Source organism: Blennius ocellaris (assembly GCF_963422515.1).
Source record: "Blennius ocellaris genome assembly, chromosome: 11".
NCBI classification, from domain to species: Eukaryota; Metazoa; Chordata; class Actinopteri; order Blenniiformes; family Blenniidae; genus Blennius; species Blennius ocellaris.
Window position 1 is genome coordinate 644058 of NC_137660.1, and position 22329 is coordinate 666386.

The 22329-nt window shown below is 43.0% G+C and overlaps 1 protein-coding gene across 2 annotated transcripts in view; it reads right to left on the reverse strand.

Annotated features, from left to right (window-relative positions):
* Positions 1-339: 339 nt before the first annotated feature.
* The window catches only part of cat (catalase), a 28661-nt gene continuing 6671 nt past the window's right edge, over positions 340-22329 (reverse strand). For both annotated transcript variants that reach the window (XM_080504876.1, XM_080504877.1), the window contains 11 exons: positions 21989-22099; positions 21600-21730; positions 21392-21496; positions 21129-21254; positions 17878-18069; positions 17607-17759; positions 16224-16362; positions 12127-12257; positions 9983-10090; positions 2082-2165; positions 340-1208 (listed from right to left, as the gene is read on the reverse strand). In XM_080504876.1, the coding sequence (XP_080361002.1) occupies positions 1143-1208; positions 2082-2165; positions 9983-10090; positions 12127-12257; positions 16224-16362; positions 17607-17759; positions 17878-18069; positions 21129-21254; positions 21392-21496; positions 21600-21730; positions 21989-22099 (1346 nt within the window). In that variant the 3' untranslated portion in view covers positions 340-1142. The remainder of the gene's footprint in view (positions 1209-2081; positions 2166-9982; positions 10091-12126; positions 12258-16223; positions 16363-17606; positions 17760-17877; positions 18070-21128; positions 21255-21391; positions 21497-21599; positions 21731-21988; positions 22100-22329) is intronic.

A 22329-nucleotide genomic window follows, 5' to 3' on the forward strand; every position in this document is an offset into this window, starting at 1 on the left:
ACTTTTATGACTAAAAGTAGTTCATTTTAGCACTGCAGTGTCCAAGTGTTTGTGTTTTTCCCAGATAACTTCAGCTTTTCATGTGGATATTCTGTGTAGCTCAAAGCACTTTTAGAATCAACAGCCTACAAGTTCTACAGTTTCAACACAGGAACGTGGGCATTAATCAAATAAACTACTAACCCATCATCCCAGCAGCTCTGCTGGGAAAGAAACCATCTGAAAACCACAAACCAAAATTCAAGTGAAACGTGCCATGATTCTTGTTTTCACCACCAAACCCCCATAAATATTCAGCTTGATCTGCACCAACTGAGGAAAAAGAGTCAGACAAAAGAAAGCTGTTGATAAGCTTTAATTAAATCCATTCAGGCACCAAGTAAAGCTTTAATTAAATCCATTCAGGCACCAAGTATGCATCTCATCTGGAATACATTAATATATAAAAAAAGAAAAATCAGTTACATTCAGGTCAGCATGTGAAAATGAATTTCAGTGAGGACGCATGTTCTTTCCAGAGAACCTGTTGATTTAACATTTTGATTATGTGCACATTTTGCTGGACGAAAGCAGATCTTCATTGCTTGGCTGGAATCTCCATGAATGTGTGAGGAATCAGCAAATTATAGTTATAGGACAGTGAAATGGCACAGTGCTCCAGTCACTTTTTGATGGTTATGAAATCTCTAAATGGACAAAACAACCAGACACCAACGAGGGAAAAAACTTAATAAAACCAGCTGCTTTTTATTATTAAAGATGGATTTTGCTTCCATGTTCATAGTGGATCAGTAAAGCAGAAGAAACAGTGTATTACCACAAAAACAATTGATTGTTGTGATTTATTCATTGAAAGTAACAGAAATAATTCAACTGCTGGACTTGAAAGTTTTTTTCAGTGTCATTGTTCAACTCTGAAGTGAAATGACCATGAATTTCCTGCAGATTACAAGGCTCTTGAGTGTTCCCATCATTCAACAATTCACCTCCAGGAATGACTGAATTACAAAAATTAATTAATCACAACACCAACACTTGAAAAAAAAAATTCTTATTTGATCAGAACTGACAATCAGCAATGTTGCTCTGGCTAGTAGCTGTTTGAAATCATGTGAGAGACGCTGAATGGCCAGATTCAGAGTTCACATCTTGGAGGACGCAGCGATGGTCGAAGCTCCTGGACGGCTGTAAATGTGCAGGGGTTGGTTCTGAGAGGGGGGGGGGGGTGTTGATAGATGGGGAGAGACATATTAGATCAAAGATGGACAGCTCACACAGCCACTCCCCCCCTTCATTTACTTCCGAGACTTGAATGTAAGTTGATAAAGAATACACATCGATCAATAATGAGAAGTGGCTTTGTCAAACTTTGTGTCATTGAACTGGTACAAGTGGCTGTAAGACCTTTTTTTTTTTTTAAATACAAAAGCCCAAAAGTAACTGATAATTATGGTACATTTTTACATGTGATACAATATATTTCTACCATGTTGCTCAACAGGGTTTACACCAGGGGAGTCAAACACGAGGCCTGGGGGCCAAAACAAGAGGCTCCAATCCACCAAAACAACAAGCAAATAGTAAACCTTTCAAACAAAACATTGATTTATTTAGCAAACTTCTCAAGAATAAAGTGTCAACATGTATATTCTGCTTCACAACAAAGAAACTCTGTAAAGCTTAATTTTAAACACCATTATTTTACCAGTCCAGCCCACTCCAGATGAAAATGAGCTGAATTTTGCCCCTTAACTGAAATGTGTTTAACATGTGGTTTAAACAATCTGTGACGGAAATCCTTCAAGCAATTTTTCCAATTCTGAGAAGTAAGTAACACACTGTTTATACATATATTCATACTTGCATAGAATAAATAAATTGAAAGAGAAACTGATGATCAGGCAAAAATCGCTCACAAGTACAATCAGGATCATTCAGGACAAATAGCAGAATTCCTCCACTTGAAAGTATGCACATCATTCCCACATGAGCTCATGGCAGTGACTCCAGAGCTGGTCAGGAGGCGTTATTAGAGGTGACTGAGTGAGCATGATGGTCAGAGACAGAAACCAGAGGCTTACTTTCTGGGCTTCTGCACTGTACTTGTTGACCAGGGTCTGGACCCTGTTTCCATAGTCTGGATGGACAGCCTTCAAGATCTCCACCTGCACAAGGAAAGACTCCACCCAGTTTTACCATGAATCATCATACAAGACATGATCACAAAGCCATATACAGACTCATTTCAGTTCATTTGACTTCTGGTATTATTGAATTCAAAAAGCAAAAGATTTTAAACAAAAGTCAACATTTCAAGCCTTTCCTCCTTTATTCATTATAATTTTACCCTGTAAACAAAAATCAAACTACAGAATCTTTAAATATCTTGCACATTGGTGTGGCAGAGGTAACTAGCAGCTCTCTGCCCATGAAGGAGGAGCCACCCACACACACACACACTGGAAACTGGACCAAAGCCTGAAGGAGGTGCAGAGTGTTTCCAACAAAAATATTCAATGAGTCTAAAAATTCAGCTGTAAAAATATTCAACCGTAAAAAAAATTCAGCTGCACAACAGCCAGAATATCTGTGCCATCAGGACGATGCAATCGATACCGGTCTCATTCACCCAACATCCAATCAAGGGAAGCTTTGTTGGTCACGTGACCAGAGCAACACTGGGCCGGAGCGGCCAGCTGTAGTGACGGCGCTTAATTCTGCAAGAGACATTAAACCACACATTGCAAATCACCAGAAGTTATGAAACAACATATGTGGTGAACTTTTAATGGCATGAAAATGTTTTCAAAGAAATTACATTAATGTTTTACATGCAGAAAATAGTTCAATTGTCTCCCGTTTGATTTTTTTTACGTCCATTGAATACTCTAATCTGCGCAGTGCTTGTTATGGCAAAAACTAATTTAAACAATAACCAGGTCATTGACGGTGGTGCTAGAAACACTATTGCAGGGGGAGGGTAAAATTAGTTTTTGCCATAACAAGCACTGCTCAGATTTTTAAAAAAAATCAAACAGGAGACAATTGAACTATTTTCTGCATGTAAAACATTGCATACGGTAAATGTAATTTCTTTGAAAACATTTTCACACATCATTAAAAGTTCACCACATATGTTGTTTCATAACTTCTGGTGATTTGCAATGTGTGGTTTAATGTCTCTTGCAGAATTAAGCGCCGTCACTACAGCTGGCCGCTCCGGCCCAGTGTTGCTCTGGTCACGTGACCAACAAAGCTTCCCTTGATTGGATGTTGGGTGAATGAGACCGGTATCGATTGCATCGTCCTGATGGCACAGATATTCTGGCTGTTGTGCAGCTGAATTTTTTTTGCAGCTGAATTTTTCGCAGCTGAATTTGTTTTTGCGGCTGAATTTTTTTACAGCTGTATTTTTAGACACATTGAATTTTTACACACTGAATATTTTTAGATGTTGAAAAAAAATCAAAAGCAAAAAAAGATGCGTACTTGAAATTCGACAGCTTTAAAAATTCAAAGTCTGATTTCGATGGTAAAAAAAATTCAGAGTGAGAAATTCGAATTCAGAATCTGATGGCACAGTTTTACTTCCATATACTCGGCCACATTTAAAATAAACAGAATCTGAGGAGATTTGTTCCAAACTCTTTAGGGCTAAAGAGCTCCAGGCTTTCTGAATTGAAAACCAGCAATCAGACGACAGTGATACAGGAAACCGACTTGTTCCAGCAATCTGCTGCAGACAACCACAGAGGTTTGTGGGGTATCGGTTTACACAATGACACAGCAGTCATCATCATTACCCAGGCAACACGCTCCCAAATGTCTAAAAAAGAAGAAGAAATAAAGCAACTTGCCGGGATAGATCTTAATTTTTCTTCCCCACGAGTGGAGCGGACTAGTGAGCCATGGGTTGCACTAGTCCTGCACCCAGTAAAATATATATTGTTAAACAAAAACAGTTTCATGTTATATTAAAATTACGATCAGAGAAACGACAATTTTTTTTTTTTTAAATGCAACATTTTGTGTTGCAGGTGCATCATCTTAGAGTTTTATTCCCTTATGGTACACGGCACAAAACTAGAAAAATGGCTCAGGATTTAGCCCCGCCTCCCTCATCACCTGCCTGCTGCTGGGGGTTACATTGGCTTTGGCACTTTTGCTTAGCCAATGGCTTCTGCACATCATGCAGCAACAGCTTGGAGTTCTCCAGTTATAATTTTTATGTGTAATAGAGAATACTAGAATGACTAGTTTTAGACCAGAAATGTGTTGTAGTATCATACATTAAATGATATTATTCAGTGACTAGAGTACACCAATAAAAAGACACAAAACTGATTCATGACAGAGTTCAATAATGTAGAGCAACCGACAAAATGACAAAATGTATATCCAGTTTGTTGTCACCAAAATATATATATTTTTAAAAAGTATTGAAGCGCAATTCATGAACATTCAAATGTTCTTATTTCAGTTGTCTGATCAAGGGACAGCTTCAGGAACTTGCTATGCTACATTGTAGTAGGGATACGCTGATCCATGTTTTTTCACTTCTGATTTGATCCAGATACCCAAATGTGGATATCTGCTGATACCAGAGCCCTGTTTGCTTAATATTATCATCATCATCATCAATTTTATATGAGGCAGTAAAGTCATAAATGTAGGAATGTATGCATGTATTCTGTGAAAAGACAACTTGAGGTTAGTATAAAGTGAGAAAAGGAAGCAGTACAAAGTATTTTACGTCCATGTGGACAATGTGGGGTTCTGTGTGACATCATCATCTCATAATAAACTAGTTCTATCTTTAAAACCTCAGAATCACTGTATTCATTCCGGAAGAAATTCTTTAGCAATGCAGCACAAACTGCAGTGTGTCCAGTTCTAATGCAACACAAATGATTGGTACCATTTTCAGTGAGAGTATGACGCAGCTTCACGGAGGTGTGAATCACCTACTACAGTGCAGAGGAGCTGCTGTTTTGATACCGCGATCAGCGCCATTCTCCTCGGCGAGCTGGTGGTGATGCGTGGCGGCAGAGCGTCCGCCTCACTGGACAACGGCTTTGCAAGGTAACAATAAAGCAGACAAGGCTTCATGGATCTGAAATCTCCGCATGTTGGAATGGAAATTTCTAATTTTGCACAAGTCCCACAGACTGGCCATTGGAAATATATACTCGTCCGTAGAAATATGTACTGGTCTCGGATTGCCGTCAAGATCGACCCCTGAACTTGTCTGAAATGCTACAGGCTGGTTTATAGGTGGGTCACAGGAATAGCAGCACAACTTTGTTGTCTGTCCATACATGCATTCGCCAATGTTTTTATTGTTTTCTGCAGTCGTGTGTGTGTGGTTTCATTACAAAACGAAACAACTCATGGGCCAACATGAAAATGACATCTTCAGTGTTTGTGTAAACCGACAGTCTTCAAAATGTGAAACTTCTTTAAAGCAGCAATGTAGAAATGGGATTTCACTTCAAATGCTGCAGTGTCAACAGGTCATCAGTAAAACTCCCAAAAGACAAATTCATCATCATCGTATAATTTGTTGTTTCATGCTGAACGCGCTGGGGGGGGGGGGAGGAGCCTGAGCTTGTGAGGGAGGCTGAGAGATACCGTCTAGATATAGTCGGGCTCGCCTCCACTCACAGCTTGGACTCTGGAACCCAGCTCCTCCACAGGGGCTGGATACTCCACGTCTCTGGAGTTGCCCGCGGTGTAAGGCGGCGGGCTGGAGTGGGCTTGCTTATTGCCCCACAGCTCAGTCGCCATGTGTTGGAGTTCACCCCGGGGAACGAGAGGGTTGCGTCCCTACGCCTACAAGTAGGGGACAGGTCTCTGACTGTTGTCTCGGCCTATGCACCAAACAGCAGCTCAGAGTACCCAACCTTCTTGGAGTCCCTGGGAGGGGTGCTGGATAGTGCCCCAACTGGGGACTCCATTGTTCTCCTGGGGGACTTCAATGCCCACGTGGGCAATGACAGTAAGACCTGGAAGGGGGTGATTGGGAGGAACGGCCTCCCCGATCTGAACCCGAGTGGTGTTCTGTTATTGGACTTCTGTGCCAGTCACAGCTTGTCCATAACGAACATCATGTTCGAGCACAGGGGGGTCCATAAGTGCACGTGGCACCAGGACACCCTAGGCCGGAGGTCAATGATAAACTTTGTGGTCGTGTCATCTGATCTCTAGCCGCACTCGGGTAAATAGAGGGGCAGAGCTGTCAACTGATCACCACCTGGTGGTGAGTTGGATGCGCTGGACTGGGAGGAGGCCAGATCGACTCGGCAGGCCCAAACGTGTTATGAGGGTCTGCTGGGAACATCTGGCCGAGCCCTCCGTCCGCTGCTGCTCGGAGCTGTGGCCGCAGGGTTTCTGGCGCCTGTCGTGGCGTCAATCCCCGAACCCGGTGGTGGAAACCGGAAGTAAGGGATGCCGTCAAGCTGAAGAAGGAGTCCTATCGGGCACTGCTAGCTCAGAGGACTCCCGAGGCAGTCGACAGGTACCGGCAGGCCAAGCAAGCCGCAGCCCGGGCTGTGGTGGAGGCAAAAACTCGGGTCTGGGAGGAGTTCGGAGAGGCCATGGAGGAGGACTTTCGTTCGATCCGGAAGAAATTCTGGCAAACCGTCCGGTGCCTTAGGCGGGGGAAGCAGTTCTCCACCAACACTGTTTACAATGGATGTGGGGAGCTGTTGACCTCAACTGGGGATGTCGTCGGGCGGTGGAAGGAATACTTCGAGGACCTCCTCAATCCCACCACCACATCTTCCGTTGGAGAAGCAGAGGCTGGGTTCTCAGAGGCGGACTCGTCCATTACCTAAGCTGAAGTCACCGAGGTTGTTGTGAAGATTCCTCGGCGGCAAGGCACCGGGAGTGGATGAGATTCGCCCGGAGTTCCTTAAGTCCCTGGATGTGCAGGGACTGTTGTGGCTGACTCGTCTCTGCAACATCGCGTGGCGGGTACCTCTGGACTGGCAGACTGGGGTGGTGGTCCCTCTCTTCAAGAAGGGGGATTGGAGGGTGTGTTCCAACTACAGAGGGATCACACTCCTCAGCCTCCCGGGAAAGTCTATTCCAGGGTACTGGAGAGGAGGGTCCGGCCGTTAGTCGAACCTCGGATCCAAGAGGAACAATGCGGTTTTCGTCCTGGTCGTGAACACTGGACCAGCTCTATACCCTCCACCAGGTGCTCCTGATGGTGGAACACTGGACCAGCTCTATACCCTCCACCAGGTGCTCCTGATGGTGGAACACTGGACCAGCTCTATACCCTCCACCAGGTGCTCCTGATCGTGGAACACTGGACCAGCTCTATACCCTCCACCAGGTGCTCCTGGTGGTGGAACACTGGACCAGCTCTATACCCTCCACCAGGTGCTCCTGATGGTGGAACACTGGACAAGCTCTATACCCTCCACCAGGTGCTTGAGGGTTCGTGGGAGTTCGCCCAATCAGTCCACATGGGTTTTGTGGATCTGGAGAAGGCGTTTGACCGCGTCCCCCGAGATGTCCTGTGGGGGGTGCTCCGGGAGTATGGAGTCCGGGGGTCCCTTGTTGAGGGCTGTTCGGTCCTTGTATTTCCGGAGTAGGAGTTTGGTTCGCATTGGTGGCAGTAAGTCGGACCTGTTCCCTGTGCACGTTGGCCTCCGGCAGGGGTGTCCTTTATCGCCGATTCTGTTCCTCATATATATGGACAGAATTTCTAGGCACAGCCGGGGGCCGGAGGGGGTCCAGTTTGGGGACCACAGGATCTCATCTCTGCTATTTGCGGATGATGTGGTTCTGTTGGCTCCATCAAGCCTGGATCTCCAGCGTGCACTGACGCGGTTCGCAGCTGAGTGTAAAGCAGCTGGGATGAAGATCAGCACCTCTAAATCCGAGGCCATGGTTCTCGACCGGAAAAAGGTGGCTTGCCCCCTCCAGGTCGGTGGAGTGCCCTTGTCCCAAGTGGAGGAGTTTAAGTATCTTGGGGTCTTGTTCACGAGTGGGGGAAAGATGGAGCGTGAGATCGACAGGCGGATCGGTGCAGCGTCTGCAGTTATGCGGACGTTGTATCGGTCCGTCGTGGTGAAGGAGCTGAGCCAAAAAGCGAAGCTCTCGATCTTCGTTCCTACCCTCACCTATGGTCATGAACTATGGGTCATGACCGAAAGAACGAGATCCCGGATACAAGCGTCTGAAATGAGCTTCCCCCATAGGGTGGCTGGGCGTACCCTTAGAGATAGGGTGAGGAGCTCAGTCACCAGGGAGGAGCTCGGAGTAGAGCCGCTGCTCCTCCACATCGTGAGGAGCCAGCTGAGGTGGCTTGGGCACCCGTTTCGGATGCCCCCCGGACGCCTCCCTAGGGAGGTGTTCCGGGCATGTCCCTCCGGTAGGAGGCCTCGGGGCAGACCCAGGACACGCTGGAGGGACTATGTCTCTCTATGGCCTGGGAACACCTTGGGGTGCCACCAGAAGAGCTGGAGGAAGTCTCTGGGGTGAGGGAAGTCTGGGCAACTCTGCTCAGACTGCTGCCTCCACAACCCGGCCCCGGATAAGCGGCAGAAAATGGATGGATGGATGTTGAACGCTCCTGTGTCTGCATCATACGAAACTTCAAAACTCCTTTCATTCTGTATTCATGCACATGAAGTGTAAAAGGACTTTTTAATAACAAAACTAACCAAGTGGGAGATACATCAGTAAGAGACCAGCAGGATTCAATCGAGCATGCTTGTTCCGCACACACTTCCTGCTGCAGTCTGTCTGACATCCTGCGGTGAAAAGAAAAGCTACCAAAGTTCCACAGTCTGAATCACGAGCCAACGGTCCTCACATGACAAGACAAGGGGAATTTTCATGTTCAACCTGGGCGTACAATGGTTTTCATCCTGAAGGTCAAGACCTCTTCAGGGTGAACTCTGCAGTTGTGATAAGGTATAAAAACAAGTGGTATTGGTGCAAATACCCAGCAATCATCTTCCAATCATAAGTTCAGGACAAACATGAGGAAACATGAACATTACTCAATACTGTCCAAAGCAGGTTTGTATGATCTTTTTTAAACATGAGGTGGAAATCTATTGTGATACTGATAAACAAACACTACCTCCAAGTGATTTTTGTGGCTTTACCTTTATACTTCAGTTTTCTCTCCCTTTTTTTTTAAGACCAAATTTTAAGCAGATAAACTGTGCCACATTGAGTTCTTTTCGTGTCGTGCAGTTCCCCACAGCAGTGTTGCAGAAGCTGAACTTTTTGTTGATTTGTGTACTTCTGACTTCAGGTCTGTTGTCAACATGTCTGATGCAGGTACGTAATGTTTGAGGATGAAGTGATGACCAATTGGTCAAACATGTCGACATGAAAAATGAGGCAACATGGTTCTTTGCACTTCACTGCAAATACTGACTGAAAACATTTAAGTTAAAATACAAATCTTTCATTTTGAAACTGAAAAGTAAACTTTTTGAAAGCGGCTCAGAAGGTGGCACTTTTGGAAAACGATACAACTCCACCTCCCTGAAAATTCTCCAACTCGTGAAAGACAGAGGAAATGCTGCAACTGGTCATGAGTACCACGGCTGTATTAAGTGGTTCTTCTGCACATACTCAGTAGCTGGACAGTAAGAGTAGAGTTTTCCTCCAGAGTGTCATGATTCCCAGTCCAGATTCTCCTGGGACTCGTTATGCTGACTCAACTAGAAAACTAACAAATTCCTGTGGATGTTCCCTTCATTAATGTTTGTAGCGTATTGATCTCCGTGCATGTGTGTAGGGTTTCATTACGAAAACAGCACCCACGAGTGGCCCAACATGCCAACTATATTGTTCATCATTTCCGTGTAAACCAACTATGTTTTTAAAATGTTGCGTAAACACAAAACATTTTTGTGAAATGAAAACAATGTGTTTTCACTTGGAATGATGTAAACAGAGGCAACATTTTATAGTGGAAATGGAGGAATAGAAGTGGAGGGGGGCTCACCATGCGTTTCTGGATGAAGAGCTGGGCTCCCTTCAGGGCTCCGGCCATGTTCTGACACAGCCTCTCGCGCTCCTCTTCATTCAACACTTGGGTGAAGAAAGCATGCACCTGCATACCAACAAACATGACCACATGAAAGGGACGCAACAGAATTCAATCAGAGCTTCAACCACCCGATGTCTTGCTGATAAGCTGCAAAGATGATGCTTCTCTTCATTCCCGTCTCTTTAATTGCTGCAACTTGTTACAAGCGTGACACTGAAGAGACGTGAACGAACCACACTTGTTTCTTCTTTGGGTGAAAACGTAGAGGAGGGAAGGAAAACTGGAAGAATGAGCAAGAGACCACAGACTGGCTCACAACAAGAAGGAAGTTTGACATGGTTTATCATCTGACAGCAACTGAAACCTGAAAATATTCTGATTGACATAACTATAAGTGATTTGATTGTTTGGTTTCTCTCTGCTAAAAGCACCTATAAATGACTGTTGTATTTGGTGTTATATAAATAAAGTTGAATTGAATAGTTTCCCAGATCCAGAAAAAATGCACCTAAATAATATCTGCTGTGTGAAGTCTAAATGAAATGTTAACTGATGGAGCAGAGAGAAAATGCAGAAGACAGACTAATGGAGTTACAAGGTTTTTGAAAATTGGTTGTACTTTTGAATAAAAGAAATAAAACACATCATCTTTTTATTTCATTTACACACAAGTCATTTTCAAAATGAGTTGTATTGTTGGATAAAACTGGCTTTAAAAAAGGCCCAATACTCAAAATAGTGGGAATTTTGTTTTTTAATGAGAAGGCGGAAAAACGGTTATAAATGGAGACAAAAAAACAAGTAACATTGCTGAAAAGAGACAATATGGTTAAAACGGCAAAAATGTTCTTCCTTCCTGTAGCCATAAGCCACTAAACCTCCTCCCTGCAAATGTGTAAGTGCTTATCATACATCTTTAATATCAATTGATGTTCAACTTTCTTCCGATTTATTCCGTGTGGAGCAAAGCTTCAAGGATTTTCCCTCTGGGATTAATAAAAGTATTTCTATTCTAAAATGTTAAACTTGCCTGAAAACTGCTGGATAAGAAAGATGAAATTTTACCAGCCTAAATCCTAATTATTGTGAAGTAGCAAAGCCATATGTCAATGCCTGCCTCTGTTCTGTTAGGTGGGGATGGGAGTGTGTAGGATCGTATTTTTGTAAGGTTTTATACATTCATGGATAAGTATATAAAATTGTGTTTTGTTAACGTGAAAATAATCAAAAATGCAAGTTAAAAATGTTTCAAAACTTCTGTATATATCTGATATGTATATGAAACTGTTAAGCCCACATTTTAAAAGTTAAAATGTGTTTTTTTGGCTCCTGGTGAATTTGATTTAGTAGAAAAATCACAAAAATGGTCTCTTCTGGTCAAGAAGGTTGCAGAGTGCTGGTTCTATAACAATCTGTGCCTAGTAGGGGGCGCACCAGTTTCTCTGAAACTGATGGAAAAATACTCAGTGTGCACATGTAGTCACAAGTAGGGAACGTTTGCAGTCTGACAATATCATATTAATAATTATCACTATTTTCTGTACTACTCTGAAATTCTGTAAAGCCTCTGTTAGCTTCCTTCTACTTGGTTATCTGAAATACTGTCCATTTGTGATTCTGCTGTCACCTCTTTTTATGTCACTTGAGATTTCTTTCACAAATGTGGATGAAACACCTTTTCTTAAAACTGAAATAGAGGGTTCAGCTCAAAATTGCTCCGTTTGAGTGTTTTCACTTAAAGAACATTGAATCTCAACATTTTTGACTTAAAGATTGAATTTTAACTTTGACTGAAAGAATGAATTTTAATGTTTTTGACTACAAGAGTGAAATGTAACAGTTTTGAGTCGAAGAATGGTGAATTCTTTCTTTTCTGACCATAAAAATGCCGTGTTTTGCAGTACAGTGAATGTAGTGTAGATTTATATGTGTTGCCCCAAGTCTCTATACAGTACTTTAAATATGTTTTCATCAGGTATAACACAAAAATTAGATTTCATGAATTCTTACAATGTCCATCACATCTATTTGTATTACTGCATTAGTTTTTCCTTTGACCAAATGATGGGACCATTTCACGGTTCCATCATCTTCCTCACCTGCGTGATGTTATCTTCGTCTTCTGTGTTGTAACGGGCCACGTCTGGAGACACCTTGAACTTGGACTCCACAAACTGAGGCTGTGTCTCTGGGGCACTGAAACTGTTGGGGTAGTAGTTTGGAGCGCCACCTGCAGGCCAGATGGAGGAAACGACTGATGAGTGAGGAAGACAACTTAAAAATAACTCCCTGCAAAATATTTGGAAAGCCATCAGACCAACACAACATAGTTTATTCTTTCTCCATATGAGTAGTGGAGAACTTTTTTCCTCAAAAAGTTGTTCTCAGTGTCTTTGTGGAAATGGACTCCTGAAATGCTACGAAAGTCTAGTGTTTGAATTTGAAAACCTCGTCGTCTGAACATGGCTGAATCCAGTATCCTTATTTCAGTCGGTTTCCCATTGACAAGTGTGCCACCCAATGACCTGAAACTACACTTTGTGTATTAGTGGAGACACCTGAACCTAGTTATTTACCCCATATGTTGACGTGAGGTATTTGTAGAGCCTAAAGTCACAATACACATCAGCTGGACTGAACTGTAATAACACTTATGATTTTGTTGAAAGATATCCAGGTTAAATATTTGTGCATCTATTAACGAGACGACTGGGAGAAAACTCCTGCCAGAGTCTATGCATAGGTTTGAAAGCATTACTCCACTGACTTAGCATTTAACTTAAGATCTCTGAAGACAGGTAGAAATAATAAATAAGGTCAAATCTGAATTTCATTTAGGTGCAATCCAACAGGAGGAAGGAAACTTTGAAGCAGCTAAAAATTAAAAATAAAACCAGAATTCAGAATGAAAATGGCTTTGGAAAATATGGCTATATGCTATGGTTGCACCTCCCTTTGAGTTGATTTTAAGTATTTAAATTGATGTAGCCTTTTAAATAAAAAAAGAAAATATTTATAAGGTAGCGACTTCAAGTAGTAATTTAGACCCCTAACAAAATGTTGTTTTAACTGGTCGTCTGTTAATATCCTACCAAGTAGATTAACTCAAGGTTTTCTTGCTGGAATGGAGAACTCAGTTTCCCTGGGGCAGGTAAGAGTGAGCACATCACCTAACTGGCTTCCCTCCACTGGCTGCCTGTGCTTTTCAGAGTCCGTTTTAAGATTCTTTTATTTGTTTTTAAATCTTTAAATGGTCTGGCCCCGCCTTACCTCTCTGAGCTTCTTCATCCATACACTCCTGCTCGGGGCCTCAGGTCAGCTGACCAGCTGCTCCTGGAGGTACCGAGGTCCAAACGGAAGCTCAGAGGGGAAAGAGCCTTTTCCACTGCCGGTCCTCACCTCTGGAATGCCCCCCCCCCCCCCCCTCTCCCTGTTAGACAAGCCCCCTCACTGTCCATTTTTATAACTCGTCTTAAAACCCATTTTTATTCTTTGGCTTTTACCTCAGTGTGAGACTCTGGTCTGGTTTTAGTGCCTTAGTTTTTTTTTATTGTTTTAACTTTTTATGTTTTGTTTATTGTTTTACCATCTGGTTGTTTTTATTGCTTTAACTTTTTTTTATTGTTTTTATGTTGCCTCTTATATTTTTATTTCAATGTACAGCACTTTGTCTCAGCTACGGCTGCTTAAAGCGCTTTATAAATAAAGTTGAGTTGAGTTCCCTCATTTCAGGGTTAATTTACTCAGAATTTTCACATAACCCGTGTCCAGGGGCCTCATTTATAAACGTTGCGTACGCACAAAAGAATGCGTACGCCACTCTCTACGCAAACCGTGGGATTTATAAAAAGAGAACTTGACGGGAAAATGTGCGGTCCTCCACGCCAACTCTGACCCAGGCGTACGCACATAACTGGGGGAAGGAGAAACTGCGCCACCGATGGCAGAAGAAAGAAACGGGAGAAACTGTGTGAAACCGATCGTGTAAAATAAATAGTTATATGACCTCATATATGGACAGTTTATTTGCAAGAAGTGGATAGTAAAAAATAAAATTTCTACAATGAATAAACAAACATACTCCCTGGAGTGCACACGGGAAACATATGATTAAGACAATAGTAAGACAACAAATGATGTTTACACTGATATGAATGCAGTGTAACATCCTATATCATATAGCCCATATAGCAGTGTTGGGCGCAGACTGGAGCCGGCGCTGTACGTGATGGGTGGCGTCTAGGTACGGAGAATTCATGTGGAAATCCTGAGACTTGCAATTTTGTAGGAGTGTTTAACCCGTTCACGACCTTGCAGGCGACAGTGGAGAACCCTAACCCTCCAGCGGTGGCTGCTCACCCCTTTTCCTCACCCACAAGGCGCAGAGGAGAGGACCTAGAACCTGCGCTACAGCCAGGCGCGCAGTATTGTGGAGCGCACCATCGGGCTCCTGAAGGGCAGGTGGCGGTGTCCCCAGGGCCGCCCCTGGCCAAGTGGGGGCCCTAAGCAGGATTTTATTTTGGGGCCCCCTTCCAATAACATAATACTACTACTACTACTACTACTACTACTATTAATAATAATAATGATAATGATAATAATAAATTTAATTTCTAACGAATCAAATGAACATCCTCTATCAACAGTGGAACAAGAACTTTATAGATCAAAAGTGGAACAATCTTTTTTATTTCAACAACATCCCCACCTTCAAGTGAAGCACGAGCCTCTTCTTGTTTGGACTTTTTCTTTCTTTTGCTAGCTCCTGAATCGTATTGACGTTTGGAAGCTCTCTCTCTCTCTCTCTCTCTCTCTCTCTCTCCTGCCTCAGGCTGACTTGGTGGCGGTGTTCTACGCGCCTCTCAGCAAAATGCAGCGCATCCTTTGCGCATTTGCAGAGAATGATGATACTTTATTGATCCCGAGGGAAATTCAATTCACTTGCGCAAAATGGGGCCCCCCATGGATCGCGGGGCCCTACGCACAGCGCGTGTTCTGCGTGTAGGGAGGGGCGGGCCTGGGTGTCCCCCTCCACCTCCGTCACCACTCCACTCAGGAGGGATTCCCCGATGGTCCCCTCCAGTGTTTCCTCCAGCGGGGTGAGCTCCGGGTGGCCCGTTCCCCCGCCCGGGGCACAAACGCTCTGCCTGTGTGACGCCAGGCGCTTTTTTGTGTCGACTTTGATGTCTGACCACTTTTTTTCACGTCAGCCACACTCCGACCTTCTGAGGCCACAGCATTGACACCATCCGCCACATGCTGCCACTCTAGAGCTTTTTTGGCATTGGTGACCCCAACACTGTGTCCACCAAATAATATCGCCTTCCTCTTCTCCACCTCCCCGACCAGAACTTCCACCTCACACTGGGTGAAATTGCGTTTCTTGGCTTTTCTTTCTGCTTTCGGCATGCTTTCAGTCATGAATCAATATTCATGAGAGGCGTTTCTCTGAATATTCATGGTCAAATATGGGCGTGGTCTGACCCGCACACAGGTGCGCCACATTTAGAGTGGATTGTGATTTATAAAGGGAAATCGGCGTAGGACGTGCGTGCGCACTGTTTTATAAATCAGGATATTTTTGTGCGTACGCACTTTCTGTGTTTCGTGCGTACGCCAATTTTGACGTCAATCCTACGCACAGTTTTATAAATGAGGCCCCTGGAATCCCCCTGACCACCAAACATTAAGAAGCAGCTCCTTAATCCTTTCAAACTAAAGTACAGGTGAACCGTAACAAGTGTGGCAGAGGTCAGATTCTAATGCTCTAATTTCCATTTCCATTTTTTGAGGCAAGTTTGGTGAAAGTGAGTGAGTCCCCTCACAGAGGCCTGATGACACGACGGATGCAGTGAGAAGACGCAGGAGGCTTTTCTGTCTGAACTCTGGAATGTTTGTTAGTGCAGAACGATTGCCACTCTTTTCCAAGGTTGCAATAGTGGATGAAGAGATAAACACGGTTGATTTGGCTCAAGTATTACACCAAATGCCAGATAAAGCCAAAACAAATGCCAAACATGACAACCAGAGTAGCCTTAGGTTAAAGACCTTGCTCAAGGACATTGGCAGAGGGAGTCAAACCATTGAACTTGTGGTCAGAAGCTTCACAGGCCCTGTATCGACGTGGAACCAGCATCTTGTTGGAATCCAGGATTAATGATTGAGCCGGAGTCACCCCAGCTGGACAGTGACTGACCTTGGTTGTCAAACATGCACATGGGACCATCTCGTTGATAGTTCGCCACGCGGGCCCTGAAGGGGCAGTTGACGGGGATGTGCAGGTAGTTTGCTCCCAGTCGGTGGCGATGCGTGTCCGGGTAGGAAAACAGTCGACCCTATGGGGTAAAACGATGACACCGGGCAAATTAACAGATCGGAATTAAATATAACTATTTCTTTTGAATAACTAGATTTTCTTGAATAGTCAATCGTTAGCAATGTACAATACCCATTACATAGTAATTTTTATATTATTGAAATTATTGGGTAGAGACATTTTTATACACAAATCCAAAATTGGGAAATTGTTGTTGCAAATCATTACTTTATCCTTGAATTATGTGTAAAATTTGGAATGTGCAAAAACAAAATGGAAATAAAACTTGCTCCTGTCAATAGAATATTACACTTATATTAATTTATTATTGCACTAGGATTCCAGTTTTAGTTCCAATCCAACACATGCATACAGAAATGTACACAAAAATACATGAAAACTAGCGTTGCCAAAATGAACGCGTTCATTTTGGCAATTGATGTTTAAGTCTTTTTTTTTTTAATGTATGCAAAAGTAAAAGAGTAAAAAAAAACTCATGTTGGAGTTTTTTTTACTCCAACATGTGTGCAGCTGGTGACGCCACACTGCCCATTGACAGCACTGATGAAAACAACAACAATAATAATATGAATGAGATTGAGCGGGACGGGGACCCACAGAGGACCCAGCACCATCTTTTAGGATGCAGTCCCGTGTTGGATTGCTTTTCTGCTGACGGAGGACGTAGTGCAGCACAGACAATCCTCAATAATCTGTTATTCTACTGATGAGATCCAACCATTTCACTCTTTTGTATTTTTGAGTGCTCAGTTTTATCATTTCAGGATTGTTTTTGCTGGAATAATTGATCCGATCATTATTTCTTTTTTTTTTTTTAAAGGCCTCAACATTGCTGGATGTTTGTCGCCACACTTGTTGGTTGATGTCCAAGTTGGACAAAAGTGACATTGTGCTGATTACTCCTAGATTATCTTTTGGATTTCATTTGACAAAATTTTAATTTTATTCCTGGGAAATACACAGCGCTGTCTGAATGTCACAAGTGTTGTATGTGATATGTAGGGACATACTGATACAGATACCAGTGTCGGTCCGATACTACAGTTACTTGTACTGATGAAAGCTCCTCAATACAACCAGGCACGAGCACAAGAGAGCATGAGGGATGGCTTTAATATTAATGACAAAAGTAAGCACAATTGTAGATCATGTTCTGCTAAAATATCAAGAGAAGAAGAAAGATCGTTTGCACAAGAACGTCCCACAACATCTTCCATGACAAATCAAAGATGTGGGTGATACCTGCAGCATCTTGTCGGGGCTGGGCTCCATGCCCGGGGGCATGTTGCTGGGATCGAAGGCCAGCTGCTCCACCTCTGCAAAGTAGTTGACGGGGTTCCTGTTGAGGACCAGCCTGCCCACGGGGATGAGAGGGAACTCTTTGTGTGACCACACCTGGAACACGGACACAACACCAGCCATGGGGTTTTAGTGAAAAACATGACTTCTAAACACTTCAAGAGCAACTTCTCGTTCATGCAGCTCAATCTCATTTTGTGGAGCAAAAATGCACCTTAGTCAGATCAAAGGGGTTGAACTGGCACTTCTCAGCCTGCTCGAAGGTCATGACCTGGATGGAGAAGGTCCAGGATGGGAAGTTGCCGTTGGCGATTGCGTTGTACAAGTCGCCGATGGCGTAATCTGGGTTGCTGGCTGCCAGGCGGTCGGCCTCCTCCACAGACAGGTTCTTTATTCCCTGATCAGTCTTAAAGAAAAAAACAAAAACAAGAGGCTTCAAGTAAAGATCACAAATCTGTGTCAAAGAAACAGCTGTAAGTATGGAGCCACAGCAAATAAAAGCTTTATTGTTGCCGTTTAGTGCCACCTACTGGATTTTAACTAGTATAACTTAATGTAAACACCATTTTCCACAAGCATGCAAGGTGGCCCTGAAGTGCAAACCACAACAAGAAATCACTAAACAACAACAAATGAAAAAAAAACCCCCAACAATATTAACAGAAGAGTCGGCAGCAAGAGATATCTCTAATTGGACGAGAGTGCACTACAGCTTTTGAGTCGGAAGTTGTGCCTGTAGCTGCTTTGGATCGGTGCACCGCGTCACACCCCAATGAGTTATGTGGCTAACAAATCCAATCAGAAATATCTCTTGCTGCTGCCAGGTACCTCTTCCGTTAAAGGACCCATATGTCGCTATATTTCATGTTTCACAGTCCATCCTATGCTCATGTGAGATAATTTTGGTGATACAGCATACAACACTCAATCTGGTGAAATTATAGCCATTTCTTAGATTGAGCTGACGTCACCGCTCATGAAACGGGTGGTTCTCAGCTCCTCTGCCTCCTCCACCCCCTCTGTGACGTAGCCAGCAGCTCACGCTCGCTTGCTAGTAATGTACTTACAGATCTCGGCGCCTCGTTAGTCTTTTATTGTGGGAATAGCAGCAGGTTTGAAGATGAGCTTCTGAGTAAGTCCAGTTTCAAAGTACCGTAGTTCTGGAAGCTTCTTTGGTGAAGTGTCGCTCACAAACAAACAGATACTTTGCGGAAAAGAAAAAAAAGTCCCGCCATATTCGCCGCTGTGCTTCTTCTTTCGGCAAGACAAATAGTGTGGACACATACTTGCACATGAAAACACGTTTTCTTCAAGTAGACATGATGTCGAAAATAGTTATTGACAGCAACAAAAACAGCAGCGTTCAATGTGAAGCAGCAGAGACTGAGAAGAGGCTGGACGCACTCCTTGGCACATTCGTGGCCGTGTCTTGTTTTGGTTTCTCCGCATGTCAATCTTCCTGGAGGCGGGGCTTCTCCAGCTCTGTGCCGCGTCAGCAAGGTGGTGCCGCGTCATCAAATTGAACCGACGCGTGGAGCTCCCCACCAGTTAGAAGAGAAAGATCGCTGTGAACTCAAGCTTGAGGGAATCAATGAAAAAAAACACTTTGGGGATGTATATGAACCACAAATAGCACTTTTATGATGTTTAAAGCACAGAAAAGTCAATTTAGTGTAATATGGGACCTTTAAAGTTAATGTTGTGTTATTTCATTTGTTGTTGTGTTTTTTCCAATTTGTTGTCATTTAGTGACGCATTCTGTTTTTCAACTTGCAGTTGCGTTTTTGAATTTGTTAATGCATTTTTAGATGTGCAGTTGTGTTTTTTGATTTGTTGTTGTGGTTTGCACTTCAGGGCCACTGTAAGCATGCCATCAGACTGCACAGAAAACAAACCCACTTGGCAGATACTTCAACTGGTGGTTCTGAAGTAACGTCCCAATGTTAGGAGATATTAGAGTATTTTTGTAATATTTCTGAAGGTTAGCCTAAACACTATAAAACAAGGACCTTTAATTGCGTAAACAAGCCCTGTTTATGCAATTTGGTTTTGTGTTTTTTAATTTCAAAAAACATTGCGGCATCAGGAATTGTGTGAAATCTTGTGGCAATTGAATATGCTCCCGATTTGATAAGAGAATATTATAACCTTACTATGACAAAACAAAATGTTTCAAAACAGTAGTTGGTTCAACGCTCAAATCCGTTTTCAGAGATGTCCAACCCAAGTATACAGAACAGACAACTGTGCCCAGATATTTCAGAACCTCTTTCTAAATAAAAGAAATATTAAAAAGGAACCATCCTGGTGTGATTTTAATCCGGTTACATTCACACCAGGTGAGTACCTGGTGTGAATGTAACCGGATTAAAATAACAGGAGAGTTCCTGACCAAGAAGAAATACACTCAAGCAAGGCAATTAAAAAGGCATTAAAAGAAGATTAAAGTAAAACCTTAAGGTTAAGATAACTAATAAAATAAGTCAACTTTATTGTGTAATTGAATGCCTGAGCAAATAGAGTCTTGATGAGCTAAAGTAGTGTGTGTCAACAGGAAGTTTGTTGCACAGATGAGGAGGTAGGAACTAAAAGCGGCTTCACCTTGTTTCTTCCGACTTTGAAACACTTTAGGAAACCTCTTCCTGAGGACATCCGAGATCTGAAGGTTTCATATTCGTAGTGGTAAATCTGAGCTGTGTTAAGGTCTGAGGCCATTCAAAACTTTACAGAGCAGCAGTCAGATTCTGAAGTGGAGCCTTTGACACACAGGCAGCCAGTGCAGAGCCTGAAGCGCAAGTGTAATTTGATCCACCCTCCTTAAGTTACTGGGGACTCTGGATGAGCTGCGGTTGTCTCATCCATTTTGGACAGAGACGTGTAAATGCATGGCTCCAATAATCTAGTCTATTGAAAATTTAAAAAAAAAAAGTTTCTCTGAATCTTGTTCAGTCAGAAATCCTTTAATTTCTCAGATGGCAGGGAGCAGAGTTTGTCATCGTCTTAATGTGGGCATTTAAGCTCCAAATGCAGAATTACACCCAGATTTGTGCTCTATTTGATGTGCTGAGTGAACTTTAACTTTTCTTTGGGGACAAAAAATGACTACCTCAGTTTTTTCTGGGGGAAATTGTAAAATGTCCTTGCAGACAAACTCCCATCTGCAGTTGCTTTATTTGTCTCTGACCACTTATACATGTGTGGACACACAAAGAACATTCAAGGACTGTCTGAGTGCCGTCTCATCCACGTAGACCCAAAATAACACCTAAAATAATGTTGCCGAACACCAAAACACAGACTAGAAAAAAGAAAGAACGAAAGAAAATGAATGGAAAACAATTTCCATTAAATTCTGCAAAACCATGAGAAGCTTCAATTGGCCATGTGTAACATCAAGATATGAAGAGAAGCACGTCACCATTGTTGCTATTGGTGTAACAAACAACACGCCATGTGGCTACACACCTTGTAGTGGAACTTGCAGTAGACTCGTTTGCCATCAGCATTGACCAGTTTGAAGGTGTGGGAGCCATAGCCGTTCATGTGACGGTAGCCGTCAGGTATGCCGCGGTCACTGAACAGGAAGGAGACCTGCCAACGGGAGGACAGACAACGCCCTGACTAATCCTGCCAGCTTTACTTGAGCCAGTTAGCAATAACTTGTTAATATGGTGCATTTTTCTTCATTAAAAAAAAGAAACAGCCAAGTTGAGTCAATCAGCAGCTACCTGATGCAGACTCTCAGGCCTCAGACTCCAGAAGTCCCACACCATGTCGGGGTCTTTCATGTGCGTTTGTGGATTGCGCTTCTGGGAATGGATGAAGGATGGAAACTGGATGGGGAATACAAGGCGCACGTCAGAATTAACACTTTTCCCTCATTAAACCTAAACTAAAACCTGTGTGAGAAAAGTACTATCAATAGCACTCTCTGACCAAGAGGGCGTCCTTGATGAAGAAAATGGGGGTATTGTTGCCCGTCAAATCCCAGTTCCCCTCGTCAGTGTAGAACTTGACTGCGAAGCCTCGGGGATCACGGACTGTGTCTGCGGACCCAGACTCGCCGGCTGTTATTAAACACAAATAAGGTACAACATTTAAGTCATACGTCAGTGAGCAGTCAACAGTTACTCTAAAATGTACCTTTAATTGTAATTTCACTTGAAAACGTGGTGTGAACAGGTGTCACTGTATAATCAACAAAAATCTACATGATCGCTCTTTCAATTTAAGTTATTAACAACCTGACAAACAATACTGGTTTCACAGTGTGAAAAAAGTATCGGAAAAACGAACTTTTCCATGGGGTGTGGATTTATTCTTACCCACAGTGGAGAAGCGGACAGCAATCGGTGTGGTTTTTCCGACGTGCTCAAACACCTTGGCCTTGGAGTAGCGAGTGATGTCATGAGTCACCTCAAAGTAGCCGAATGCTCCTGTTTTAAAGGAGAAACACATTAAAGAAGCATATGCAATTAAATGCAAATGAGAAAAGCTTTAAGTGTCCATCCATCCATCAATTTTCACATGTAGGTATGATGCACGCATATTTATATTTCAATTACAATTCAGGATGGTAAACATTTAATTTTCTGCAACTTCCTATTTTTTTAATTAACTTCAACATTTTAGCCATTTTATCCACTTTGGCTAGTTCTTTTTCACT